Source organism: Lasiodiplodia theobromae, assembly GCF_012971845.1.
Source record: "Lasiodiplodia theobromae strain AM2As chromosome Unknown scaffold_6, whole genome shotgun sequence".
Taxonomy (NCBI): domain Eukaryota; kingdom Fungi; phylum Ascomycota; class Dothideomycetes; order Botryosphaeriales; family Botryosphaeriaceae; genus Lasiodiplodia; species Lasiodiplodia theobromae.
The window spans coordinates 72,654-99,270 of NW_023336552.1; the positions used below are offsets into that span (position 1 = coordinate 72,654).

General features: G+C 54.6%; 9 protein-coding genes across 9 annotated transcripts; 3 read left to right on the forward strand and 6 right to left on the reverse strand.

Moving 5' to 3' along the window:
* Nucleotides 1-243: 243 nt before the first annotated feature.
* On the forward strand, nucleotides 244-3,254 carry LTHEOB_2278 (Spc97/Spc98 family protein; the record flags this gene model as incomplete). The annotated part of the gene is made up of 4 exons (XM_035511072.1): nucleotides 244-1,086; nucleotides 1,631-1,752; nucleotides 1,824-2,434; nucleotides 2,917-3,254. The coding sequence occupies 4 exons, from the start codon at nucleotides 244-246 to the stop codon at nucleotides 3,252-3,254; spliced, it is 1,914 nt and encodes a 637-aa protein (XP_035363987.1).
* A 3,076-nt stretch (nucleotides 3,255-6,330) lies between these two features.
* Nucleotides 6,331-7,673, forward strand: LTHEOB_2279 (uncharacterized protein; the record flags this gene model as incomplete). Its single annotated transcript, XM_035511073.1, has 3 exons — nucleotides 6,331-7,212; nucleotides 7,291-7,386; nucleotides 7,443-7,673. The coding sequence occupies 3 exons, from the start codon at nucleotides 6,331-6,333 to the stop codon at nucleotides 7,671-7,673; spliced, it is 1,209 nt and encodes a 402-aa protein (XP_035363988.1).
* Nucleotides 7,674-7,747: 74 nt separating this feature from the next.
* On the reverse strand, nucleotides 7,748-9,600 carry LTHEOB_2280 (C6 zinc finger domain containing protein; the record flags this gene model as incomplete). Its single annotated transcript, XM_035511075.1, has 2 exons — nucleotides 7,748-9,499; nucleotides 9,547-9,600. 2 exons carry the CDS (start codon nucleotides 9,598-9,600, stop codon nucleotides 7,748-7,750), a joined length of 1,806 nt encoding a protein of 601 aa, XP_035363989.1.
* A 375-nt stretch (nucleotides 9,601-9,975) lies between these two features.
* LTHEOB_2281 (C6 zinc finger domain containing protein) lies at nucleotides 9,976-11,510 on the forward strand (the record flags this gene model as incomplete). The annotated part of the gene is made up of 4 exons (XM_035511076.1): nucleotides 9,976-9,981; nucleotides 10,184-10,475; nucleotides 10,527-10,971; nucleotides 11,021-11,510. The coding sequence occupies 4 exons, from the start codon at nucleotides 9,976-9,978 to the stop codon at nucleotides 11,508-11,510; spliced, it is 1,233 nt and encodes a 410-aa protein (XP_035363990.1).
* Nucleotides 11,511-11,888: 378 nt separating this feature from the next.
* On the reverse strand, nucleotides 11,889-13,101 carry LTHEOB_2282 (Integral membrane protein; the record flags this gene model as incomplete). Its single annotated transcript, XM_035511077.1, has 3 exons — nucleotides 11,889-12,404; nucleotides 12,477-13,033; nucleotides 13,095-13,101. The coding sequence occupies 3 exons, from the start codon at nucleotides 13,099-13,101 to the stop codon at nucleotides 11,889-11,891; spliced, it is 1,080 nt and encodes a 359-aa protein (XP_035363991.1).
* A 2,440-nt stretch (nucleotides 13,102-15,541) lies between these two features.
* On the reverse strand, nucleotides 15,542-18,582 carry LTHEOB_2283 (C2h2 type zinc finger domain protein; the record flags this gene model as incomplete). The annotated part of the gene is made up of 5 exons (XM_035511078.1): nucleotides 15,542-15,932; nucleotides 15,990-16,873; nucleotides 16,922-18,314; nucleotides 18,368-18,422; nucleotides 18,474-18,582. The coding sequence occupies 5 exons, from the start codon at nucleotides 18,580-18,582 to the stop codon at nucleotides 15,542-15,544; spliced, it is 2,832 nt and encodes a 943-aa protein (XP_035363992.1).
* A 417-nt stretch (nucleotides 18,583-18,999) lies between these two features.
* LTHEOB_2284 (Cupin domain protein) lies at nucleotides 19,000-19,545 on the reverse strand (the record flags this gene model as incomplete). Its single annotated transcript, XM_035511079.1, has 1 exon — nucleotides 19,000-19,545. One exon carries the CDS (start codon nucleotides 19,543-19,545, stop codon nucleotides 19,000-19,002), a length of 546 nt encoding a protein of 181 aa, XP_035363993.1.
* A 345-nt stretch (nucleotides 19,546-19,890) lies between these two features.
* On the reverse strand, nucleotides 19,891-22,552 carry LTHEOB_2285 (FAD binding domain containing protein; the record flags this gene model as incomplete). The annotated part of the gene is made up of 7 exons (XM_035511080.1): nucleotides 19,891-20,840; nucleotides 20,891-21,082; nucleotides 21,147-21,341; nucleotides 21,457-21,709; nucleotides 21,801-21,998; nucleotides 22,104-22,304; nucleotides 22,373-22,552. The coding sequence occupies 7 exons, from the start codon at nucleotides 22,550-22,552 to the stop codon at nucleotides 19,891-19,893; spliced, it is 2,169 nt and encodes a 722-aa protein (XP_035363994.1).
* Nucleotides 22,553-24,061: 1,509 nt separating this feature from the next.
* LTHEOB_2286 (MFS transporter) lies at nucleotides 24,062-26,041 on the reverse strand (the record flags this gene model as incomplete). The annotated part of the gene is made up of 6 exons (XM_035511081.1): nucleotides 24,062-24,279; nucleotides 24,384-24,488; nucleotides 24,555-25,306; nucleotides 25,361-25,786; nucleotides 25,842-25,862; nucleotides 25,923-26,041. 6 exons carry the CDS (start codon nucleotides 26,039-26,041, stop codon nucleotides 24,062-24,064), a joined length of 1,641 nt encoding a protein of 546 aa, XP_035363995.1.
* Between the last annotated feature and the right edge of the window lie 576 nt (nucleotides 26,042-26,617).

The following is a 26,617-nucleotide window of genomic DNA, read 5'->3' on the forward strand; positions in this document are numbered from 1 at the left end:
CTTCAATGCGCGAGGACACGACCCGGCGATTCGATGTGTCGCTATGAGCTCCTCAACACCCTGATCGCCTACATCAACAACCGCTTCTTCAACCCACCCATCCACTTCGACTTCTAGTAAGACACATTCCCGTCTCATGACCGTGCTACCCGACTTGTCTTCGCTCCGCCTGTCGCACATTCCTGCTGCTAACACGCCCGTTCCACGCAGTGAGCAGAACACCGAGCTTCCCCCCGCCCGACCATGCTCCACGAAATCCTCCTTTCTCTCTCGGGTCATCCATCCTCGCTCTTCGATGCCGAGAAACAGGACCCCGGCGCCCAGATAACCCCGGCCTCGTTCCCTCTGCTGTCGCCTCCGGAGGCTGAGCTGCTCTCTTCCGTCGCGCGCCTGTCACAGCTGCACCGCGAACTCCGGAACCATGCCCAGACCATCGCTTCGTCGCACCCTTCGACAGTATGCCGCGCCGTCGCTACCGCCATCACATCGTCGCATTTGGCCAAATTCCAGCAGAAGATTCTGGACGTTGAGGCGCGAATCCTGAAGCAAGATGCGAGCATCGTGGGCGCATACAACATCGTCCCGCTCGCGGGTGTTGTTGCCGAGTTTGACGAGTGGACAAGACGCATGGAATGGTATTGGGACATGGCGTGCTTCATGCTGCCCAAGGAAAACGGAGACGCCGGAGCCTGCACGGGTGCTGGATTGATTGATAGGCTTAGGCAAGAGGCACAGACAGGATACCCTGACGTGGAAGCAGCTGCTTTGGATTTGAGTAAAGTCGCCGAGACGGCGTGGCTGCGGCAGCTCTCGACTTGGGTGCTTTATGGCAGATTGCCGACACACGGAACAAATGACTTCTTCATTACCCGAGTCAAAGGCGATGATGAGCCTGTGGATTATGTCTCAACCAGCACACTTCTGCCGAAGTTTGTCTCCTCTCGCACAGCATCTTCCATCCTATTTATTGGCAGATCTCTTGACCAGATCCGCAATCGAGGGGCAGCAGGGATATCGTCAATCGCTCCCAAGACCTCCGAGCTTGAGCTTCTGCCTGTACACCTTCGCTACCTGTCCAGCTTACAGGTACCCATTTCCACTGCTTCTCTTTCGGAAGCAATCTCCGCAATTCGATTATCTTTGTCGAGAAACACTCTGCAGCAACTTCTGCCACTACCAAAAATTTTGCAGATTCTATCGTTGCTGCAGGAATTCTTCCTGCTTGGACGTGGCGAATTCGCTGTTGCGCTCATTGAGGAATCGGACGAACGCATACGCTCACGGCACCGAAGACCCGGCCAGAGCAAACCGAGTCGAGGTTTTCAGACTATGCTAGTCAAAGAGGGAGAAGTCACAGCCGTTCTCTCACGCAGCTGGGCTCGTCTTGCAGCCTTGATCAATGATGAAGAAATGAGCGACGAAAACTTGGATTTGGCACGTAGCTTGGTGCACCTCTCCATGTCTAATCCTACTTCAACGCGACCATCGACTCCTGGAAGGGCCAAAGAGGGCGTCGACGCTCTTCCCAAATTATCTAATGTTGTCTTCAACGACCTTCTCCTTTCGATACCCACTTCGTTAAAACTTGATGTCTCATCACCTCTGGACTTATTCCTGACGTCTTCCGAAGTCGACTGCTATTCCACCATTCATGCCTATCTTCTCGCTGTACGCCGCGCCCATCTACGCCTTACGGACCTATGGAGACAGAGTAGTATTAGAAGAGAGCATCCCACACCCTTCGGGCCCCCGGTAAGCAATTCTCCATGGGGAGCAAGCGAGTTGAGAAAGAGGAGACAGAGGGCAAACGCTCGCACCGTTAGCATGCGCAAGGTATGGGCGACAAGTGGCGCAGCCGTCTTTTTGCTGTCAGAGTTCGTTGGCTACTTTGAGGGTGAAGTGGTGCAAGAGTCCTGGAAACACTTTCGCCATTGGATCGTCGGAGCAGAATCAGACAACGAACGGCCATCCTCTCCAACCGATGCCGACAACGAGGACCCAGCGGAACTGTCAAGACCACCAACTCAGCAAAGCCTAAGGCAAAGCCAGCAAATCAGTCGACCCGCAACCGTAGCGTCTACACGCGAACCTCGCCGTACCCCACATGATCCGGAAGTGCTTGCGTCCGCACACCGTCTCTTCCTCCGTTCGCTGTCCTATGCGCTTTTGTTGACGGATCTACCGTACACGCACGCCCTTCGCTCCTTCTTAACCCATGTAGACGAGCTCATCGCCTTCATTGACCGCCTGCGCACCGTCCAAAGAAACCTCGACCTGGAGCGTGACGAGGGCGTGGTAGATGCTCTTGCCAACTATGAGCAAGAAGAAAAGGACGTGCTCCTGGAACTTGATCGCGCTAGGAAGCGAGTCGACAGCGATCTTCGCAGCTTGGTCACCAGATTACGAGAGTTGGACAAAGAGCGTGTTGGCACCGGTTTATTTGGCGATGGGGAATCGATCGGCGGTTTCGAACCATGGAGAGGTGGTGGGGTGGATCGTTTGTTGATGAAGCTAGACTTTGGCGCGAGTGCGAATGAGGAAGCGGATGACGACGATGAGGGGTTTGATCTAGTCTGAAGGACCAAAGATCTATACGTGTGGCGAGTTGGGTAGAGAGTCTTTCGGCGAAGGACGTGGATAATAATTGGGTAACGCGACATGACTTTGCATTGGCATCAGGGGCATTCAGAAGAGGCATTAGCGTCATTGATCGATCTATATTCAGTAATAATTCCTACAAATCTCTCCATGCACCGTTTTTGTTTGTTCCGCGGCCCTTTTGCGTCACTCCACCCCTCATATAAAAAGAGGTCTTGAGCTACTAAACTCTATCCGAAGTAAATACTTGCCATTGTCAAAGTGACTTTCCTAGCTTTCACACCGGACGACAACGCATCAGTTTGCTACTTTTAAAAGGCCTTCGCCTCTACAACCACCCCTCATGCCTGACCGTTTCCATCGTCCATTCGGTGGGCCGCCCCCACCACATCCTCCCGGTATCTTCTATCCCGACGACGACGACTACTTCGATCCCGGTTTTCTCCCTCCTCCTTTCGATCGCCATCCTCGCCTCGCTCATCCTCCTCCACGACTCATGGGCTTACCAAGAGGTCCTCTTCCTCCCCCTCACCATGGTCATCGCTTTCATCGCCCGCCTCACCCTCCGCATCACCACCCTGCTCTTGCCCATCCTCCCCATCATCCTCAGTTCCCTCGTCATGGCTTCGTCCCGCCGCGACGGGGCGCACGAATAGAGGGTATGGGCTTTGAGCACCTACGCTTCGAGGGGGGTGTTCCGCGACAGCTGCGCATGGGTATGGGCGGTGGAGGCTTTGGGCCATGGCCGGACGACGTGGTCGAGAGACGCGGCGGGCATGGGCACAGGCGACACGGCCATGAAGAGGAAGACGATGATGATGAAGGGAGGGTGGTGGGCGGGTGGGGCTGGGAGCACGTGAGGATGAGGGGTGGCGGCTGGGATAGCGATGAGGCAGAAAGGGGCAGTGAAGCCAGTAGCAGTAAGAGTGAGACCGGCAATAGTGGCGGCAGTGGCAGTGCCAAGAGCGAGAAAAGGAAGGGAAGAAGTGGAGGGAGGAAGGGAAGGGAAGGAAGAAGGGCAGGAGTATGACGGTGGGAGAGTTGGATAGAATCTTGGAGGAGGAAGACGCCGGGTACAGGGATGCAACTCTATGGGAGGAGTGGGCGCAGGGAGGGATACCGAAGAAAGAGGATAGTGACGATGAAGCGGAAAAAGGTGGCGCCAGTGGGAAGAAACGCTCGGATGAGTAAGGCGATGTGGACGTTATCAATGCAGTAGGTGCAGATGGCCATCTCGGCAGGTGGGTGGCGTAATACTAGTTTGGAATTTTCTCTTCATAGGAAGGAGCTTTCCACTCACAATGGACCCAAGTATCGCTTTCGCAACATCACCGCCGTGCTCACTTACTTCGGCTCATCGCACTCAAATCTACTCACATTGCTACTAAACACACCGATACATTCATCATTTTCACCACGCCCAGCTGCAATCAAGCACTGAGCTCGCACGCTGCGCCTTCCACCCACTTTCATCGAATCATATGCTTTACAGCGAACTTACCCGTCTATGGAAAGCTGCGTTGATCCCTCGACATACGCCGCCAAACTACAGATACGCGATTGGAAGACCGACTCCGAGCCATAGCACACATCTCTTCCTCACCCAGGTTCTCGATTATACCAGCAGCGAATACGCATCAGAAGGTTGCCTCTATATTGAAATTACCGACGAGGATCTTTCAGAAACTTCGCCACCACGCGAAGAAAGGAGCTGCACACAACCCGCCCCCACCTCAATCGAGGACTGGCTCGAAGACGACCAGCGGGTCTCTGTCCCAGTCATCATTCCAAGAACTCCCGTTCGACCGCTTTCGCCGCTGCTCAAAAAAGGGAATTTCACCCGTTCCGCCCCCATCAATATCAACAACTGGCTAGAAAACGTCTCCTTCCCATTCCTTGTTTCAAGTACTCCCTATTTTCGTCGGCCTGCCTCAGCAACTGCATCTCCACGGCTGGCACCTAGTTCTTTACGCGCGTGGTCAGATTTTCTTTGATAAGCGACAAAGCAAAATTGCGTTCAGCATGTGTCTTGCGGTCGGCTGCCTCGATATTCTTGGTTTCTGGAAAGATTCAAGGTCATCCGGAACAGAAAGCCTCGTGCCAGCGCAAGATGATCCAGCGCATCAAACCCAAGCACACCAAAACCAGACGTACCAGGGTCAAGCACAGCAGGATCAGGCGACCCAAGGCCAGGCAACGCGAGATCCACACCCCGGTGCGTGGAGTGGATATAATCAACGCACTTCCCTCTCTACAATAGCCGAGGAGCCTGATGATGACAAATATTGGCGGCTGGAAGACGAGCTTCAGATGTTTCCCTTGGAATCCTGAGTGGGATTGACGAAGTCCATGTCGGGGCTGGTTGGAACTGCGAAGCCTCGAGCGTATCCTCAGTAAGGATTCAGGAAGACTAGATTGATAGGATGTATCATATGCACCCATGAACTTGACGTTTTCGCTACTCTAGAGCCTACTGATACCGGGATAGCGAAATGTTAATTGGGTATTGGCTTAAGGCAAGATTGACTATTGGTGCCTTGTGATATTTGCCACACAACAATGTTTGCACAGAACAAAGAAAACGGCGATAGCTTTCAGAAAGCTGGGAGCCAGTGGTGCGTTACTTCGGACCAAAAGCCAAGATTAGCAAGCGGTGGGTGATGTCCAAAGGCTCTCTGTTTATATATTCCGGCCTTCGACCCTCACTTCATAGACCCGGCCAAGAATATCAGTAACGAGTGGGGAGTTGACGCAGACGCCCTCCCTGCTTAAGCTGTGACTTGGCCGCCACACGCGAGGGTGGGGTACGGTCGGAGGGTGTAACGGGAAAAAACAGGCGGTCCTCGAAGAGCCTGTTTCTGTGCCGCCAGGCATAGTTTTTTGTCTTTTTTTCTGTCCCTCCTCAAGGTATCTCTTGCCCAAGAATTTGGATGATCAGACCGGTTTTTTGGCGGCGTAGTGAGTGTGTGTGGTGCCTGGGCAAGTCTCAAACGAGAGTCGCGATGCGCGTGACTGCCGAATGCGGTAACCATAACAAACACTGCTGCGCTTCCACGCTCTTCCGCGACGAAAGCATTTTTCGTTCTCTAGTGAGTAAGAACTCAAACCACATTCTTAGTACATGTGCGTATTAGCGCGGCCTTTGTAGGCTTATTCTCAACGAGAATAGGGAAGTCCATAGTTTGCTGGTTGGCGGACTCTGATTCTGATACTCTTTGGAGAGTAGTGCTTCCAACAGCCACGTGTGAAAGATACGATCATGAGCGAAGTTTCTCGGCAACTAAGTTCCTTTCGACCGGTGTTCTGTGCGGCAAATCCTACTTCTGAGGTTGTTTCCCCCGCGCCAGGATCGTCATACACCTTCAGACCGAGCTTCCATGGCACTTTTCATCACAGCCGATCACTCAAGGCGCATCAGCTTACCTATTTTAGCGTTTTTCCATTATAGGAAATGCAATGCGCCCCCATCTTTGAGGCGTCAGAACATATATTACAGCATTTCCTACATTGAGCGCTCCCAAACTTGAGGAGTCGTGGCATTTCATATTCCAGTTGCACTTTCCGAGTTCCCTTCAGTATATCACCCTGTCAGCGATTCGAATTCCTCAAAGCATTATGGATCCCTTTTGGGCTATTTCGCTTGCTATCCTGCTATGCGCGTCCGTGTTGTTGAAGAAAATACTAGACAAGAGACCAGTGAGTTCGGATCCCCCACCCCATTTAAGATCCCCCATGAGAAAACAGCATCTGACTTCCCAGTCCTCGCCATTCAAGCGTTCGTCTCCACAGCATGTCAAAGCAAAGCCGACGCCAACACAAGGGAAAATCGAACCGCTCCCCGACTTTGACTGGCGAACAAAACAGCCCGTCCAATTCCGGCCGTTCAAGCCGAAGTACCACCTCACGATGGGTAAAGAAGCCTTCCCCATATCCTCACCACAGCTTTGGTTCCGAACATATCCACCCTTTCCCATACCCAAGAAAAATGCTAACCGGAGAACGAACCGCCGTTTTAATTATTTAGCCGTCGAGCGATCCTCGATCTCGGAGCTGATCGAGATGGACCGCAACTACCTCGACCGCATCACCTGGCGCCAGCGCATCATCCGCGACCACGCCGCGACCGTCGTCGGCGCCCACAGCGCCGCAGCGGGGCCCGCCATCCACGAGTTCTACGTCTGGCTGCTGGGCACGTATCTCCCGACGCGGTTCCCGCGCATGTTCGAGCTGGTGTACCCGTCGCCTCCGTCTCCAGCCACCGCGGAGAAGGGTGGTAGTGGTTCGACAGCGACAGTTCGGATCATGCGCAGTCTGGTCACGGGCGAGGAGTTCGGCGTTGAGCCGCCGCCCGCGGACCCGGTCGAGGCGCTCAAGGTCATCGGGAGGCTGGTCGACGACGACGTGCAGATCCTCACGCGCGAGGAGGATGGCGATGGCTATGCGATGCGCGGCTTCGTGACATGCTGCCCCAGCGGGTTCGACATGAGCAAGAAGCTGGGCCTGAAGCTGAGAGACATCCACACCGGGGTGCCCGGGTACAAGCAGAAGCTGGAGATGAGCATGGATCGGTTTTTCGACAGGTTGGAGGTGGGGACGGTTGTGAAGAGGGTGAATGTAAGTTGCCCTCGTTTGTACTGCTTCTGTTTGCTTTGAATTGGGAGGGCTGATCTGTTTTGTGCGTCTGGTTAATAGTGGGCGATGAACATGAACGATGATCCCTTCACGCCGGGGGGCACGAAGCTCTACGAGGGTGATGAGCAGCCCGAAATGGAAATCGATATAGACCAGGTAAGTCTTCGCTTGGGTGGAGGTAGTAGGGGCCGTCTTTGACACTCTATCCGCAGGTCCACCTCCGCAGCGAACGCCAAGTCGTTCACAGGCTTCCGAAATCCGGCGCGATCGTATTTTCCTTCAAGACGTATTTGTACCCCATCAAGGATATCAAGGCGGAGGGCTTGGGAGAGGAGCTGGCAACGGCAATCGACGGGTTGAAGCTTGGAACTGTGCCGCAGTTTCACTGGTACAAGAAAGCTCCTGTGTGGGGTGAGGCAGTGAAGGGATATCTCCGCAGCTGAATGGACGCACGTGTCCCCGCTTTACGAATAAGACATTGTTTCTGGATTAAATTCAACCAGTCCAAACCAGCCAGTCAACCATCATCAGCATCCATTTCCTCCCACAGCTTCTTCACATAGTCGATCATGGCATTCATCCGGTATGGCGGGACATGGGCATCCAGAGCACTCAGTCGGCTGGTGACGAGTCGCCTTGCTCGTAGGACTTCCATATCTGTGCTTGATAGCCCGAAGACTGAGCCCCGATGGTCGAAGACTCGCAGCTCGTTCGCCAGTGTGGTCAAAAGGAAGGGCTGCGCAAATCGTACGCCGGACTCAAGCGGAATGGACTCCAGAATACCAAGAGCACACTTGGCCAGATCTCGTAGGCTCTTGTCTACATCAAAGCTAGGTCCACGGCCCGGGATCCGCAATAAGACGGTAGATATTGAAGATGGGCTGGAGGCTTTCACGCTGTGATCAGAGCGGCACAGAAGATGTGGGAAGCCGCGGTACAGCCGAACAAGTCCACAGATCCGGTACACCTCTCCAACCTGGACCAGGTGTGACGTGGGCGTTCGCTCATCACGGGGATGCAAAATCAGGTCTTGATCAGGAAGCCGCAGGCGCAGGAGTTCGCACTCCAGTTGTGCTGCCTCCTGCAGGTGTTCTTGCAATGCCTTTCCAGTCGAGATGGGTATACCGTGGCTTCCTGAGGACTTGACCAGGTTGGAGACGCGGCCCAGGAGACGGATCGGAGCTTCGGACACACCAGTCCACGGATGAGGGGTGTTCCAGGTAACCATAGAATGTGCGTGCTGTCCAGCATTTGGTATTTCATCCAGAAACTCGTCTTTGGTGCACAAGGAGTTTGAGAGCCGCCAGTATGCCAGAGCGTTGCGGAAAAAGTGATGGTCCTCAGCCGAGATCTCCATGCATGCAGAGAGAGCTTGTAGGAGCTCCAGTGCTTGTGCCCAATACCGCTCGCCGTGGTCATTTGGATCATGCCATTCGGCCGAACAGCCGAGCATGATCAGAATGAGAACAGTCGTGGAATTCGGCTCCCCGCGCTCAATAATATCCCAGACGCCCAACTCAGCCTCCTGTTGCAGCTGCTTCGCCAAGGATCTGTGCTGGTGAGAGGTCTGGGCCAAGCACGCGGCAGCCATGCTTTGAGCCGTACATGCCAAAGGCTGGCTGGTATCCGAGAGGCCTAGGATGCTGCTCCGAAAAGGATTGAGCGGCCCGTCGAAACACGAGAGCGTGCCGGCGACTTCGTCAAGATAGAAGTCAATCAAGGCCTTACGTGTGTATTCTGGGACAGGAAGCTCAATGCTTGCTTCCGAGATGAATTCCAGCTCCTTTAGAGTGGTTTCTTCGGAACAGTGCCTGGTGTATTCCGGAGTGGAAGAGTTCTCGGCCGAAACAGGTGAAAGTGGTAGCTCCACGGGATCGTTCACCATGGGCAATGAATCGGAAAGTTCAAAGGGTATGAATTCGTGGTATGCGTGATCCCACAGCGGACCAAGGTCGGCATCACGGGGGTATAAATTGAAGAAAGGGAAATCGTCGAGGGTTGATGCACCATCGGGCTGCAGGACCGAGTCCTCAAGAAATGGCTCAGCTCGCCAGGCTTCGTCTAGACCAGCATCTGATTGGAGAGGTGAAGAGTGTGTGCGCATGAATTTGTAACGAGCATCGTTGCGCTCGGACTTGAGTGAGTCGATGGATGATGGGGTTTTTGGTGTGTGCACGGTTCTCCATCGGATTTTCTGGGCATAGCCTGGGCACACCAGGTTGCTATTGACGCAGCGAGAACAGGCTGGTTTCTTCTCATCACACTTGCGCTGATAACGGGTCAGTGGTGATCTAGACAGCCATGCGGAAGCCGAACCTTCTTCTCCTTGCAAGTGAGGCAACCGGTCCTGGACTTCTTGACGCCGCGCATTTCTGGAAAAAGAAGCAGTTGATGGTGGGGAGGTGGCCATTATCAGCGCCACGCACCAGAGGCGTTATATATCAGTGAGGTTTTGAGGGCGTCGCCACTATCGACATGCAGGATGAGTGAATGGGTCCACCAATTGGAGTAAGCGAAATGTGTAATGCTTCTCATTGTGTTGCCCCGCTGAGGAATAGCGCCGAGAGTCACAAGGCTGTTCACGGGCCGGACAGGAACGTGGAGAAAGAGTCGAGTAAGTTGGGCGGGCGAGGGCGGTTGCTTCTCATTCTATTGCCCGAATCAGGCTTAGCTCGGCGCGCAGCTGCCGCTTTGACCCCACCACCATCTCCGACTCATCGGCCTTCAACTCTGCCAGTCTGAACCATGTTTGTAAGACCATGACCGCTCTCCGCGCATGATGTCGGAATCGGAGAGGCGGAAGAGGAAGAAACAGCCAACACGCCCAAAGATACGCGGTCTGCTCCTCCTCCACTTTACATCATCGATCCTCTGGCTGACGTTGTTGAGCACAGGATGCTACAATTGCTCCCAGCGCCGCGTGAGCTGTGACAGGGCAACCCCGCAATGCCAGAAGTGCGTCAACGCCGGCCTGCCGTGCCCCGGGCTCGGCCCGCGCATCAGGTTCGTGCACGGCATTGCCTCGCGCGGCAAGTTCAAGAACAAGCCCGCGCCTTTAGCTGCCGGCATTCCAGACGATCCTCCCGTTGATCCCCAGCCTGAGAGCAGGGAAGAGCCCCGCCCTAGCCAAACACAGTGTAATCCAGAATCGCAGCTCGTGGTCCTTGCGCCTTGGAGGCCTCAATTGACCATATACTACCCCCTCGATCACATGAGTGGCTGCGAAAGATCTCTTCTTCATTACTGTAAGAGCTGCACGCCAGGCACGCCAATATCACCTCTTAACACTTGAAAAGATGCAGAAAAGGTCGCTCCCATCATGGTCCCAATCAACAAGCCCTTCAATGGCTATCGGGACGTGATCCTGCCTATGACTGAGACGTGCCCGACCATGCTCAACGCCGCCCTCGCCGCAGCCTCCCACCATCTGGCCGTCGTTCACCAGCCCACCTACCGCCAGTCCGCCGCCTCTTATTACACCGCTGCCATACGCGGCCTGCGCCTACAGCAACAGCAGTCGCTGATCGGAGGGGAAGAAGCGCTGGTCCCAAGTCGCCACACAGCAGTCGAGACCATCGGCACCATCCTCCTGCTCCTCGTTTGTGACATGGTCGCTGCGGGCAGCGACTTTCAAATCCTGTTCAGGATGCTTACCCGCCTGGTTGAAATGTCTGGTGGCAGCGACGCCCTGTGCGCTGATGGCGACCTAAACAACGTCTTCCTAATCCAACAAGTGAAGAAGTAAGTACTAAGAAGAGGGGAAAAAAACAGTTTCTAACGGGAGCGCTAGGCTATCCTTCTACGGCCAACCCTTCCTCCGCGAAGCCACTGAGACCTCCCTAGTCGTCACTGGCTTCGCCGGCGCCGTCGAGTCTTTCACCGCCCAGAGCCGCAACAACCCGGAGCATGCTCCCGTCTTCGCCCGGTTGATCGCGCTCATCGAGCAGGCTCATGACATCTACATCCATCGCGCCCTGGGCGACCTTCCCCCTCAAGCCATGAACGCGCTTGTCGAGCGCTTCCTTGACACCGCCGGCGACATCCCTGTAGCGTCACCTGGAGGCCACAGCCTCGTGTGGGCTTACTTCATTGTTGCCGCCGAGAGCTCCGACCCCCGGCATCGGCGCTTCTTTGTGGGCAAATTGAGGGAGCTTTTCAATGATACAGGCTTCGCGAACGCGCTGAGCGCTATCCAGGAACTGCAGAGGATTTGGTCGATTGCGGGCGAGGAGCGGTGGACGTACATGCTACCAACCTTGGCACGAACTTTGGTGATGTAAGACCCGAATGGGTAACTTTCTGTATGTACGCCCTACACATTCATGTTGATATTGAGAAAGCACTTTGTATTGTAGCCGAAATCCATCTATCAAGCCAGGTGTGAGAATCCTTCGAATGCTAAACTGAGGCCATCCAAATAACTCGATGGAGGACCAATTGTGAAAAAGAGGAGAGATCAAAAATCTCACCAAGGTCCAAGGGTCCGATCCGACCCCGTAGGTAACCAGAAACTCAAAAGAAAGAAAAGGAGCATAAGGAAAATCCCACCATTACCTTTCCGTTATGAGAGTCTCCAAGAAATTCCTTGCTCGTTGTCCTCGAAGCAGACGTCACCACAGTATGCTCTGCAGAGTTGGCCCCGACCCCTTCCAGATGGATCAAGTGTCCGAAATATTGAGCAACTCCTCCAGTTCTTCCTCCAGATCCTTCACGTGACGGAATCTCTGCCTTTTGCCGCAGCGGTCTAGCTTCACAATCGGATGGCTTGTCGAATTTTCCACCTCTTGGATTGCGGCTCTGGTAGCGCCGTTCTGCTCGCTCTCTTTGTCAATCTGGTTGACAGACCTGACACCCTCGAAGCCGCCTTTGATCCCCGAAGGCTTCTCGTTCCAAATGTCGAAGTATGGAAGACCGGCTTCCTCATATGTCTTGGCCGTGATAGGCGTTTCGGGAGGATCGATGCCAGTGATCTGCTTGAACACAGTGGAGTTGACGATATGGATATTGGCTGTAGTGGTGCGAGCGCCATCCCAAAATGTTGGGACTGTGGTGTCGCGGACGATAGATTGCTTGATGCGACCGCCGGCTGCAAGGCCCATCTTCTCTTGATCTCTAAGGGTTAGCTCTCCTCCGCCTCCTCCTCGCAACCGGAGCACCAAGTGCAGACTGCTGCCCTGAAGTTGGCTCAGTCAGTGACCTTCTCTGAACCCCACGCTTGTGAAAAGCTAGGCAAAGGGCTATCCTACCTTGATTATACCGTTTTCAGACATGGTTCTACAGCCCCCAAGTTGCCTGCCGCTATAGATCAAGCGTTGTTGATCTGGAGGAATCGCCGTCTTGTCCTCAATGAGGCTCTTCAGATCCTGTATTGTAGTAGTATCCAATGGTGTACGGATCGTACACATGCCGCTGGCGAGCGTTTTGACAAACACCTCGGGGAGATCGGCTTCACGCATGCCTGAAAGTATCGAAGGTCGGTGCTGTGGCGTCACTTGGATTTGGATACCACCCTTCATCTCCTCGCCAGTGATCTGCGCCTCCACGGAATATCCACTACCAAGAGGCATAGCAACAAATTGCCTCACGGTACCATTCCTGTCGGCGATTCCGTCCAGCCAAGGCTGCTGGGGGGAGACGACGTAGTCCTGGACGCATTGTCCGCTCTCGTACTTCTCTAGAAGTCGACGCTGGCATGCTTCGTCTTCATGCTGGGGCTCTCCAGAGACGGCATTTATGCCTCCAACGAAAATTTTGATGGCGAAGGCTCGGCTTGATTTGAACTTGATCCACATCGCCTCGCGTTCTTCTAAGTGTTAGCCACTGGTTTTCCATGGGCCATGTTCGAGGGAAGTTGTGTGACTCACGATACATCGGAAAAAAGAACCCTTCCTCAGTTGAGAAGCTCTCGGGATAGTCCTCGACACGGTGTAAGGGAAATTCATCGAAGCCGGGCGGAAGGTTAGAGACCGCGTCGTTGTCAGATACTCTCAGTGTCCGCTTGAAAGAGATTTCCAGACGGCCTTCTCCGTTGAAAAAGAGAGTACCAGCGCATCTTCCACAGCCAATATCGCAATGTAATGGCCTTTGGGCAGGCGGTGGCAAGGGCGGCTGAGCGCCATCATCAGAAGCGGGCCGCTTTGTTCCTGCCGTCATTGCGGGATCGGCTGCTCTAAAGCTACGCACGATGCTGGGAGGTGAGTTGTCGGAAAGAGAGTTTGAGGAAGAGGAGGGACGGTGAAGGGTTCGCGAAGGTATGCTTTTGTATCCGCGTTTGTGCCAAGAAGTTGAGGCAGGCAGGCGCGAAAAGAAACGCACCCGTCAAATGCGGAAGTCACGCCAGAAAGACCGTCGAGCCGGGCGTCAGGGAAACGGGCTAAAAACGGTTCACTGTTCTCCACAAACGCCATAGATTAATGGTTCTTTTTCCTGAAGCTCAACAAATACACAAACCTCTCTAGTGGAATCCATGTTTCAATCTACTGACAAAACGAATTGTGCAACTTTATTCACCTCTGTCGTTTGTAGCAAACCTTGAGGTGAAGGTGAAGGAAATAAAACTGTTGAAAGAACAAATTTTGAGAAATCAACAAGGGCTGACATCCAGGGTTTGAGTGGCTCAGGTGTAAAAACGTGAGATAGGGTTGAGTAATGACCGCGAAAAGTGAGCCTGGCTTGGGCCTATGGTAGATTTACTCTGCCAGAAATGAGCCAGGATTATGCGAGTTGTCTGCACGAGCGGAAAGTTGTACAAGGCATGCAACTGAGCTGGGTGATATCACACATGAAGAAGCTAGTGGTTCTGCCACTGTGTTGGATTCTTGGGGGCAGTGCAGAGGTAGACAGTTTTAATCTGGGAAGAAGTGCTTACTGGGCCACGTGCGCGTCGCCGCGGCGAGATTCGCTTCCTGGGCTGGGATCGAGGACGTTGTATATCTTAGACTGGGCTGCGGGCGCGGTGTTGAACAGACACAGAAGATCTTCATCTTGAGCTACAGTGACAAGAAAGACTTGTTGTGAGGTCATAGATGCAGAATATCTTGGCCTGCGCGCCGCCGTGGAAGAAAATTGCAGGCTCTAACGTGCACGAAACCGCTTCCCTACATCGTATTTGTAGGGGCGCTGTAGGCTGCCCAATCAAGACTACGATGTTTCGAATATGCATAACACGGATAGAATCAAGTAAAAATTGAGTCAATTTCTTCACAATCGGCCGCCGCATCCCGCAACAACAAACACCACGCATGCAGATCATCAGCCTGTAATGATGAGAGATCAAGGGATAATAGTGAGCACATGGCAGTGAAATAAGCCCTCAACAAGGTCTTCTAGGGTCAACGGGTTCTCATTGAGTGATACTGAGTGTTGGTGAACTAGTATGAGGTGAACCGTTACACAGCCTACCACCCCAACACAAACCCTCTACTTCCTTTTACACCCATACTCCTATCACCCAATTTGCTAAGCCGACCTCCACTCAAACAACTGCCGCACCCTCAATCCGCTCTCAGCCTATGTGCCGCTGGGCCCGTAATCACTTACCGACAAAAAACAAGAAGAAGCCAAGTGAGACATCTAAACGCCATTTGTGGCTCTATTCGTTAAAGCACGTACACACTTAGACCACATTCCTACATGTGGCTTTAGAAGACTCCTAAAAAGCGGGGTACGACAAAGAGAGGGGCGCCTTCGGGATGTGGTCCGCATCGCTTACCGAGGTCGTGCGTCCCCCTGTATCCATTCACAATGATGATCATGATGATCAGGACAATAGTTGCTTGTTGTAGTAAGAGGGGTTGGAATGGACTGGCCGAATAAATTCCAAAAGCGGAAAGACTAAAGTGTTCTGCTAACAAGGTAGCGCGTGCTGGTAGAATTCATCTGCACTCTGACAAAGCAAGGTGATTTCATAGGACAACTAGCTCGAGAAAGTAATGAATAACTTGCTTACTGACCTATACCAAGAGTTCAGCGATGGTACGGTTTGACGGAACGATGACTGCCGGAGTACGAGATGCAATTGTGTAGCACGAACCACGATGCGCGACTTGTCTGACCATGTTCCAATCGACTGGATCGTTAATACTCGTCGAAATACTGAATTATTTCTTTCATAGCCGATTTAGTATGGGCTAGCTCACCTTCAAACGTCGAAGAGCCACGGCCCCCCAAGATATGGGTCCCTCCAAGAAGCTAGTCGTAATCACTTTCCCAATTCGGCCACATGCAGACCGACCTTCCTAAACTCCAATGCCGCATCCATCTACGTGCGCCAACCCAAAGCTATGCATAATGCGCAACAAAAATTGAAACATCAAGACCCCACAGCTCCAGCCGCTTTGCCCAAATCTCGCATCAACTGCACCAAGTTCTCAACCAAAGGCGGCAACAGGCCCGTCGCGCCCGCTTCCTGCTGGTCCTCCATCACATCCCCACGCGGGCCCTTCGTGGTCGCGCTAAAGTTCTTCCGCAGCGTGTCCAAGACCACATTCATCGTCGCTTCCGGGTCGGATAGAGGGACGAGGCGCTGATCCCCGGATGATGCACCGATGCCTCGCGTGCTGCTACTGATGACGGGCCTTCCGCGACCTAGTGTAACAAACCGTTGAACATCCGGCGTCTCCGGGCCTTCGAGCCAGACCGTACTGCCGAGGTTAGGATCCAGTGTGCTGGCTGAGCTGCTGCTCGCAGCTGGTGGGAGTGCACTATTGTCCGTTTGAGCATGAAATTCATCTGATAAGCCTCCAGGCATGGATACGCACGTGCAGGTCGCCGAAACCGAGGCGCTAGCGGTGGCCTGTTTGATGATGCCGTACGTCCAAAGCCCCAGAGACGCGTGGTACAAGGCGATGGCCCAAAAGTTGCGCAGTTGCTTGCGTGGGAATGTCTTGGCCGCTCTAAGTACGCGCGCCGCTTGCCAAACGGCTGTGCGAGCGTATGTGTCGTGCATCCATTGTTGCAGTGCGGGGAGTACTCTACGAGCGTCATCCTGATCCTCTTTTCCCGCAAATAGTTGCACGTCTTCGATAGAGAGGTGAAGGTAGAGTAGTTGAAGCTCGAGCAGGAGCGTGATCTCTGGAGCCGGTGTTACGCGCCAGGAATTAACACTGATGCGAAGGTGATGAACCGTTTGACAGAGCTCCTGGTGGCGATGCTTCATAACCAACGAGCTGTTGTATTCCCCTGAGTTCGCCTTCAGTGTGAGTTGAAGTTGGTTGAACTCCCAAACCATGCCCCAGATGCCATGGAGCACGATAAGAGCAGAAAAATCATGGTCGATTGTTCCTGGGAATGCTGCAGCAAGCTTGGGATCCTTCAGGCAGTCGAGTAAGCAGAGCGAGCTTGCTGGAGAGTCGGCTTGATGGGAAAGGTATGCGGCCTTCCATTGCTCAGCAGTCTCGGCTGTCCAAAGGTCTCTCGCGGCGGGAAATGGAAGGCATAGCTCGCCATACGAGATGATTGGGTTTACTAGGAGAGACATAGAAGATTGCGCATCATAGCAAAAACCGCGAAAGACCAGCCGTCGGCTAGATTCTTGTTCGACCCAGTGGAGCCATTTTTGATGCAGCACATCACCCGTGTCTTCAGGCAGAGGCGCAATTGGCGGGCCCCTGGGTTTCTTAAACCTCCCCGCCCGCCGAAGCATCTAATTATTTGTCAGTACCGGGTATATCGGATTCCTTAGGGACCTCACCGTCCATAAAGGTTGTTGTTGGCTCTCTGCAATTTCCATCTTCCGCTTGTTGCCAGACCATAGGAATACATCGATGATCAGTAGAAACGATTGTATGGCCCAGAGTTCTCTCGTGATGGCGTTGCGCCTTTCAATGACGTCCACGATGGCAATGCGCACAGCCTCCTGAATCGCGTGTCCAAGCTTTTGCAAGGCTTTCATATCTGTAGAGACAGCTCCTGCAGCAACTACGGCCCCAAGTAGTTCCGATTTGATAGTGTTTGGGTTGAAGGTAGGTATATGGATGAACGAATCGAATCTAGGGCCTTCTCGAGCAAAGAAGCACTGAAGAAAATCGTCGAGGAGATCGGTAGAGGGAAAGGACGAAACCACGCGGCCTAGGTTTGTCGAATCACAAGTATTAAGGATTATTGCCAGCAATTTGTCTCGAGAGCTTTGTTCAAGCCGCTCGCTTAATATGCGCTGGTCAGGCTTGTATCGTGCATCCGGGGAAGCGACCTCCTCGTGGGGTGTGGATATGGTGCCCACTTCGAGATGGGCTCCTTCATGTGCAGGCTGCCAGCGAACAAAGGATGATCTTCGATACGCTTCTGCTCCAATTCCGGCTCGTCGGCGGTCACTCGGGGGGGCAGAGTCTGAAGGAGTAGAGGCGGCTGGGGCATTGACGCTTGGAGGGTTGATTGTGGGCGGAAATATGCCAAAGTCCTCGCTGGTATTGAAGGGTTTTCCGTTGAAGGCATCCAGAAGGCCGAAGTCGTTTGCATCGAACGAGAGGTCATCTTCAACATTGAAATCCAGAATGTTTCGGGGCTCGAAGTCCCAATGTGTTGGGCTGAGCGATCCTGGGTTGTTAGGAGTGAGGACGTTCCGCAGAAAGTCGTAGAAGTTGTTCTCATGCACGGTTAAAGACGATGATAGAGCACTGGGGTCCGGGGCGATGGAAGGGGTGAAGGTGGTTCCGGAGATTGAAGCCTCATCTCCACTGATCTCGAAGCCATTGAGCAAAGTATTTGGGGTAGGTATTTGGTTATTCACCTGATCAGGCTCGGCCATCACGGGAACGGGTGCGACGGGAGTAGGTTGGCTCTGGTCTACGGGACGGATGGGAGAGGGTGCTACCGAAAGATAAGCTGGCGGCACCGACTCTTCGAGGCTGCTCTCACCTGGTAGCTGGGTTGATGCGGAGGCGGAGGTGCGGCTGTCAGAGTTGGATTCGCAAGTGATGCCCTTGTTCTGGCAGCGCTTGCACGGCTTCTCATCCTCGCACTTTAGCTTGGCGTAGGCGCACGACTTGCAGGCTTGCGAAACCCTTGAGGACTGGGTCAGGGTCCGCTTCTGCCTTTTGGCGTTGGCGTCGGTGTCGTGACAGGTTGCATGGCGCTTCAGCAAGTCACTAGTGTGGCGAGTCATGAGCTGCTGAGACGGCGACGGGAAGAGACAACGTACGGTCTGCCAAAGCCTTTGTGACACACGTCGCACTGAAAGGGCTTCTCCTGCAGGTCTGTGGACGCAGTCAGCAAGGGGTGGGAGCGTGGCACGCAGGGGCACGAACGCGAGCGGACATGGCGGGCCAGGTGGTCGACGCGGGTATATGAACGTTTGCACTCAGTGCACTGGAAAAGACCGCGCGGTTTGTCGCTCTCGGCCGACGTTGAGTCCATGGTGTGCGGCGGGAAGGTGGGCGAGGAGAGGCCGCGGCGATGGGCGAATCGTGTGCATGGAGAAGACGGGGGCCTCTCACAAGCTTAAAGCAAAGCTGGGTGTCGATGTGCAGCTCCCCCGCAATGAGGCGCCGCTCTGGCCCGGAAGGCTAGGATGCAGTGATGAGAAATGGCTACGCAGCCTCCGGGTGCGACAACCGGTCGGCCCTTGTCCGGCGCTCACAGGCCCTGCACAGGCGCCTGTTTCCCCGCCTACATAGCCCGAGGCCGCGCAACATGAACACCCTCCCCGCCGCAGGACGCGTCGCGAAGGACACACCCTTGTGTTTTGCATCACACACACACACACACGAGAACACGCGTTACGTTTAAAAGTCTATTGATCTGCGACTGGAGCTTCTCAAACACTGCACCTTCCTAGTCCGACGCCCTGACGCCCGGAATGTTGCTGTCCTCGCCCAGCACCTTGTCGCCAATCTTAATAGGCTGCACCGGCAGCAGAATGTAAAGCATGCGCGCCCACTCCGTCTCGCTCATGTTCCGCCACGCGTGGTTCGTGCCGCGCTGGATGCTGATGTCGCCCCTCTTCATGACTCTCTTCTCGCCCGAGTCCAGAATCAGCTCGATTTCGCCCTCGAGCACGACGCCGTAGTCCAAGCTGACGGTGCGGTGCATGGGCGACGTCGCCCCAGGATGCATATCAACCATGCGCAGCACCGACCCGCCCGATATCGTGATGCCCGGCAGATTCGTCAGGTAGTTTTGGTACGTGGCGATGTCCTTGTTGTCCGACATGTCGATTGGGTAGCCCTTGGTCGCATAGCAGAGCGCGAAGTCGGCATCTCCAGGGAGCGAGTACATGGGCGCATCATCGGGCACCTCGTCGTGGAAGATTTCTCGGCCGTCCTTGTCGTGGCCGGTGATGAAGCGCTTGGTCGCGCGGATGTTCTTGCCGGTCGACATGGTCAATGGGATCGCGATTGTGGTATGGACGTCTGCCCAGAGTGTGTGAGACTGTGAAACGATATATTCTGCTGATTTCGAAGCTACATCGGCTTATATTTGACATATTGCGCTCGTTCGGATATGCATCCAGGCACTGCCGACACGTTCCGATGTGGAGGAAGCCAGACCTGCCACCCTTTGATTCGACTAGTCCCCCGCTTACCAAATGTGGATGGTGGGGCAACAGCTACGTAGTTGCTGCGGAACTGCGGGCATCCTGTCAATTATCTCCGTGCAGCTTCACCAATCCGATTTAGGAATTTCAACGCTTGATTACACTTCACGAATCGATCTATCTGTAAGCTAAACCTTCTGGACCAGCTCCTCCATGGGCTTCGCGCTTGACACATCGGGAACGCCCTCGGATTCAACCACTTTCGCGCCCACGATCTCAAACACGGGTACCTCCGCCAACCTGGAGATGATGTGATGGAGCGTGGGCAGCGCGTCCCAATCCAGGGCATCAAACTTAACGCTGCCCGTCTTTCCCCTCCACATACGCTTCACCGTCGTCGGTACCACCTTCGCCTCCTCGGCATGCGGAACGAACACGGTGTGCTCCGACGCTGCCTTACCGCGGTGGTAAACCTCAGGCATGTACCTGTACACGATGATGCCGTCGTCCGCCTCGCCGCCGATAGTTCCCTTCTCCTCGGCCGGGTCCACCTCCTCGAGCCCTTCGAGCGCGATCTCGCCAAAGGTGGCCCCCTCCCAGCCCGTTTGGAGCCGGTAGCTGCGGTGCCTGCGGTGGATGTCGATGGTGCAGTAGAGCTTGGGCATGCCGAGCTCCTCGCGCCCGCTGACGATCGGATCCGCCAAGCTCTCAAACAGAATGGGCATGTACGTCCCCGACACCGTCTCGCCGTTGGTCTTTGTATACTGCACCCCATGGATATACAGGCCGAAGTGACGGTATCCTCCGCCGCCCAGCCAGTCCATCTTGTTCAGCGTTGTCTGCGAGAAGCTGGCGTACGCTACGGTCCCGGGCTTCGCGAACCGGTATTGCGAGTTGGGGAACAGGCCCTGCAGCACCGTCGCCGACGTCTTGAACTTGATCGACGCCGTCGTCGCCGTGCTGTGCGTTGCCTTGCGCGGGCGGCCGAAGAAGTCCTGCCGCGGACCCGGCATGGGCCCGAAGACCACGGGCTGTCGCCAGTACAAGTGTGGGTTCTGCGCCCATTGCCATCGCCTAAACTTGTCCGACGCGCTGTCCCATTCGTCGTGACTGAAGTTGTAAGTCGAGTTGCCGTTCACTGCCTCAAAGTTAGCATGGCCACAGTAAGGACCAATCGAAGTTTCTTACTGTCGAGAGGTTCGTCCTGGATATCCCTTCCGGCCTGCTGCGAGAAGCGCTGGATCTTTGTGCAGCGCTCATAGCGGAAGTCAAAGTAGAGCTTAAGGCGCTGCGGAACATCTTCCGGCTTGGTCCCCTTGGGCAGGACAACAGCAAGAGCTGCTGCATCTTCCATGGCTTGACCGGCACCCTGGCCCTGGTCTATGAACATGTATCATCAGTTGCCGATCCCTCAGATACCGCAAATCAGAATACGATGACTTACGCGGTAGGTAAGGGTGTGCGGCGTCACCCAGCAGCGCGAGCTTCTCGTTGACCCAGGTCGGCAGCGGTTCCATATCAAGCAGCTCCCAGACCTTGAGCGTTTCCTCATCGACCTTGTCCAGTAGGGCCACAACATCTGGGTCGAACTTGCTGTAGACCTCAAGCAGTTTGCTCTTCTTGCCCGTCTTGTTCCAATCTAAAAATGGAGTCAGTGAATCTCATCAATCAACCCATCCTCCCCACTCTCCCAAGAAAGTAGTAGTATTTTCAGGGCATCCAGCTTCCTCCTATACGGTAAAAGAGCTACTCACCATCAGAAGAAGCATCGCTCTCCTCCTTGGGATGGATGCAGACAAAGTTGAGCATCGTGTTGTTCACACATGGGTAAATGACGACGCGTCGATCCGAACCGTAAATGATGTGCATCTCACCGTCCCTGGCAGCGTACTTTGCTGAGCGTGGATCTGCCAGCGCCGCCTCACGTGGGACTAGGAAGCGGAACGCGCTCTTGCTAGACGGCGAGGCGGTGACGTCGCCGCCGGGAACCTTGGGGCGGGCCTTGGACTGATGGGGGAAAAAACAGGCAAGTATGTCAGCGAGGGCTTTTTGCAATATGGGGAGAGAGTGTAAGATGGGGAAGAGTCAGTAAACTTACGTGAACGCCGTCTGCGCCAATGACTAGGTCTCCCTGCACCGTCTCCCCGTTCTCTAGCGTTACGGTAGCGGTCGCCGGGTCGACGTCGACAACTCGGCTTGATGTGCGCAGCTCGACAGGAACGCCTTGCCCCTCGGCTTCGGTGGCGCGCTTCTTGAGAGCCTCGTGCAGATGTACGCGGTACACCAAGAGCCATTTCTGCAATGAGGACGAATAAGCCATGGATCAAAAACTTTACATTCTCGATCCAAAACGTCAAAGACGAGATAGGAACAAGGAGGAGAGAAAGGAAAAGAAACGTACATGCTGGAACATCTTGCCCATCTCGCCCGTAGGCAATGAATGGATGACCTTGCCATCCATCTCGTACTCGGACAGGAACTCGGTCTCAACGGCGCCGAATGTCTCTGCGTCGATGCCGATACGCTTGAGCACGCCGTTGCTATTGGGCGCTAGATGCACCGCCGCGCCCAACTCGCATGCAAAGCGGGATTGTTCCAGAACCTGTATCGGTATCAGCATACCCGCCTGCTTTCATGCCGTGACTACAGGGGATTAGTGTGAAAACTCACGGTAACTCTGTGCCCTTGTTGCCGTAGGTAGATGGCAGCGGTCAAGCCGCCGATGCCAGCGCCGATGATGATGGCATTCAAAGGGGCGTCACCGGTATCTGCATGGTGGTGCGATCCATTGGTACCGTTGGTACCGTTGGTGTGTTGGCCGTTCAGGCCGTTGCCGTTAGTGACGGCCATCTTGTGTAAGTTATCTGTATTGCAGTTGCACGAAGTCGTCCGTAACAAGTAGGATTGGGGGGAACAAGGCTGTCAGATGAGCCCACAGAAAGTGGCAATATGAGGCGTTGCAGATAAGAATAGTATGATAGAGCAGCGACAAGTCTTCAGCGTGAGAGATGGTACGCAAAAATAAAATCAAGTGTCGAGGTCAAGGACGCTCTGCTTTCCTGAGAAAAGAAAACTGGAATTGGGGAGCACAAGCCGGCAGTAGTATCTGCAAGACGGCACTTTACGTGCACCTGGTGCAGCCCTCCCCTCCCTCCACATCGCGGGGCCGCCACATCTCCCAGCCCGCGCCGCCTGCCCACACGTCAAGCCTACGCGTTAGGCCAGCCCTTACCACCGAGGCGTTCCCGTGCGCTTCGGACCACATTCTCCTTTCTGGAAACGACTGATGATCACGCCTAAACAGGACTCTACGCTCCTTTCGCAAAGAGCGGGAGCGCGCGGGTCACTTCATTGAGCTGTATTACTGTTTTTCGGCCATGTTTTTCTTTTTAGCGTTTCGTCCAGATGATGCCAACAACGTGTCAGCGTGTCATGGTCACAAGTGCCGTTCTCGTTCGGATTCGGATGCGAGACTGCTCCAGCACTTTGCCCGAGCGTAACCCCCGGCACACAGCACGCGCGTGGGCAGACGCCCACTTCCGCCCGTCGTCGGATTCTTCGTCGGCGCCGTGCGGCCGTCCTATGGGATGCCTAAGAAGCAGGAAAAAAATGTCCGACACGGAACTTTGGCCTTGGCGGAGATGAGAAATCGCATTTCGGGACCACATGGGGGAGGCGTTGGCCCAGGAGGCAGAAGTGTTGTGGTGGTCCCGAGAGGTGGCGGCCCCGGCAGACAGAGAGGCACGGGCCTTGCGCTCGCTTGCGTGTGGGGAAACACATCGGTTTGCGGAGGCATCAAGGTTGTGGCGCATTGGGGAAAACAGGGGTCCAGCAAGATTTTAGCGCTGGACATGATTCAGAGTGGCTGGCAAGTGTCGGGAGTTGTGGGCGGGAGCAGGCTGGAGATGAATCCGAACTGGGAATGGCTGCAGTCCCTTTCGCTTTCCCTTTCCGCAGCTCTACCTCTGCTACTGGAAGGTTATTGTTGGACGCTTGCACTTCTGATGAGATTAATACAACTGTGATGCACGTCATCGCAGAAGCAACTGAGCAGATTGGGTTTTGTGGCAAAGGAAAGTAAATATTGACTTCTCCCAGTTCGAAGACAATTTTCAATCATCTCAGATCCTTCCAGGCTCTCTTTTCCGCCCCGATATGCAGGCTTCCGGCCCGGAAAAGAAAAAGGAGAGTATCAGGAGACATCAGCACCACCTGTACATACAAAGCTGCTCGTACGATCAAAACAAAAGTCATTGGACGTCAACTCATAAAAGACGCGTTCTCACAATTCCCCTTCATTCCCGCCTCTCAACAGACACCTCCCCGTCTCCCCCCTTCAGTCATGAGAGGAGTCATCCCCTACTCACCAACCTCGCGATCCTGATCCCAGTGAGCCATCTTCTTCACGAAACCCCATTGCCACGTTGCGTGTCGGATGCGCTTGCCGAACAGGTAGAAGGGGATCCAACCAAGCATAACGGCGCCTGAGATGCCGGCCATGGCGCCAAATGCGCGCTCGTACCCCGACTGGGCGATCCATGGGTTGGTGTAGAAGGAGAGGAGGAAGCCGAACGCAGCTAAAAAGGGGATTTAATGTCAGAATGATGGACCAATAAAGATAGTTGAGGAGAAGGGATTGTGGTGAGGGGTCTTATGGACAAGGGAGGGAATGAAAACGTACACTTGAAGGCGAGCTGTGTGACGGTAACTTCGCCGGCTACTGGACGGTAGGCGTCAATAGTGTAGACGAGGGTGACGTTCGTAGCCTGCACGATGGAGAAGTTGACTGCATAAAGGAAAATGATTAGCATTCCTACTCTTTGTACACTTCAGTACATTGGAGGATACTTACGCAGACCCAAGCCGACGGTAGCACACATCCAATGCAGTCTCAGCCCAATACCCTCGCCATAGAGTATCAGTGCCAGTGGTGCAGTGACGACGCTGACCATGATGGCGGGCAGACGCATCTCAGGCTCGCGCACGCCCCCATTGCGGCGAGTGAAGTAGTCGGCAATCCAATCGGAGAAGTGGCCACCGAAGAAGATACCAATGAGCGAGCCGAGGATGCTGGAGATGAAGCAGAGGCCGGCCTGGTAGGGCTCGAAGCCGTAGGCGGTACTAAAAGCAGAGGCGAAGTTGGAAGTGATGGCGACCAAGAAGCCGATGGTCACGGACATGACCAGCGTCGCCCACAGGATCGGCGGCAGCACCAGCATCACGCACGGTCGCCAGAACAGCTTCCACAGCGTCTCCCTGGTGTGGATTCCACTGAATAAGCGGAGGCTTTTGACGAACGAGCGCTTCGGTGCTGGCGTCTGGGTGTGCGCTGGGCTGACGGTCTCGATGCGCGCCTCAACCGAAATGCCGGTGCCACCGGAACCCTTGCGGTACTCCAGTTCTTTGAATGAGTCTGAATCAGAGGCTGACGCTGGTTGCCGCTCATACTCGGTCTCGGGGAAAGTGAGAATGATGAGAACGGTTGCTACACCGATGAGCGCGACAGCGATCCAGTAGCCATAGCGCCAGTCGAGGCTGATGCTGACAAGACCGCAGACCAAGATGCCTCCGCCGACTCCGGCTCCCAGGAAGCAGGTATAGATGCTGGTGATGATGTCAACACATGGAAATAGGGGGGATCACAGCGGTTCCACTTACGCCATGACAGTGCCACGCTCGTGCAAGAAGAAGATATCAGAAATAGTCAGCGGAGCGAGCGTTTCGGATGCACCAGCTCCCGCACCCATGAGGATGCGCGCGGTGAGTTCGCTGCCGTATGATGTGGCACCGCCCGCCCACGCTGCGCACGCCGTGTAAAGGACGAACGAGATGACATAGATGGGGCGACGACCGAACTTCACGATAAGGGGCATCCAGATCAAGTTGCTCATACCCTGCAAAAGAGCCGTGGTTGTGAAGAAATACGACGCTTTCGCGATGTGAGCCTCGAATGTCGGGCCTGGCGGTCCAAAGAAGTCCGTCGTGATGGCCACCATGGAGACTGTCGGGCCGGCAGCCAGGAAGTTGCTGAAAAAGATGGCAAGCGAGAGGAGGATGGCGAGATAGTATCTGTATGAGCGTGACCTGTCGATGCATTAGATGCCGTTCCAACGGCAGAGCTGGCGTTGCAGAGACGTACCAGTTGAGAGGGTCATTGGGACTGCAAAGTTGAGAGTCAGTTCGTAGTTTCCAGCGCTCATCCCAGGATTATTCGACTTACTCGTCCGATGGAGTTGGGATGAGGATGATTTCGTTCGTTTCATGATGGCGAAGACGGAGACTGCCAAGTGTCTGCTGCTTCTTCACCCCGTCTGCTGTCTCGACCGTCTTGATAGCCATGGCTAGCAGCGATGGATCTCGTCCTAGAAGCAAGAGCTGGGACAAGCGTGTTGAGGTCTGTCGTGCACCTCAGAGTGGCGATAAAAGGGTGTTTGTGATGCAGCGCAATATACAGCCCTGCATGCAGACGCGAAACTGTAGTTGTGTCATTGGACGATGAATCCCTGCACGGCTTGTCCCCCAGACGTACCTCACGGGGCACCAGCGGTATGATCCGGGTGTGAATCGGGCCCACTTCAATATTTGCGACGATTCAGAGGTGAGAGGAAAGGAGGTCTACGCGTCCAGTCTAGATCCTGGTAATCCAGCTTAGCCTCCCAAATTCATCAAGCCACAATGCGGGGCCCCAGACCCTCGTGTACTACCTACAACTTGCTCCACTAGGATGCTCGGATGTGCAACAAACAACGGTGAAGATGGGATTGCCGGTCGTGGGGGCCGGAGGTGTTTGCCGCTGATGCTTGTGGTGCCGCCTTCCTTGGTGAGGACGTGGTCCCGAGACTAAGCACTTTCGACCTTGCAGCGTTAGTAGCCTCGCTTGTCACCATCGGGATAGCCGACGCATGTACCGCATAC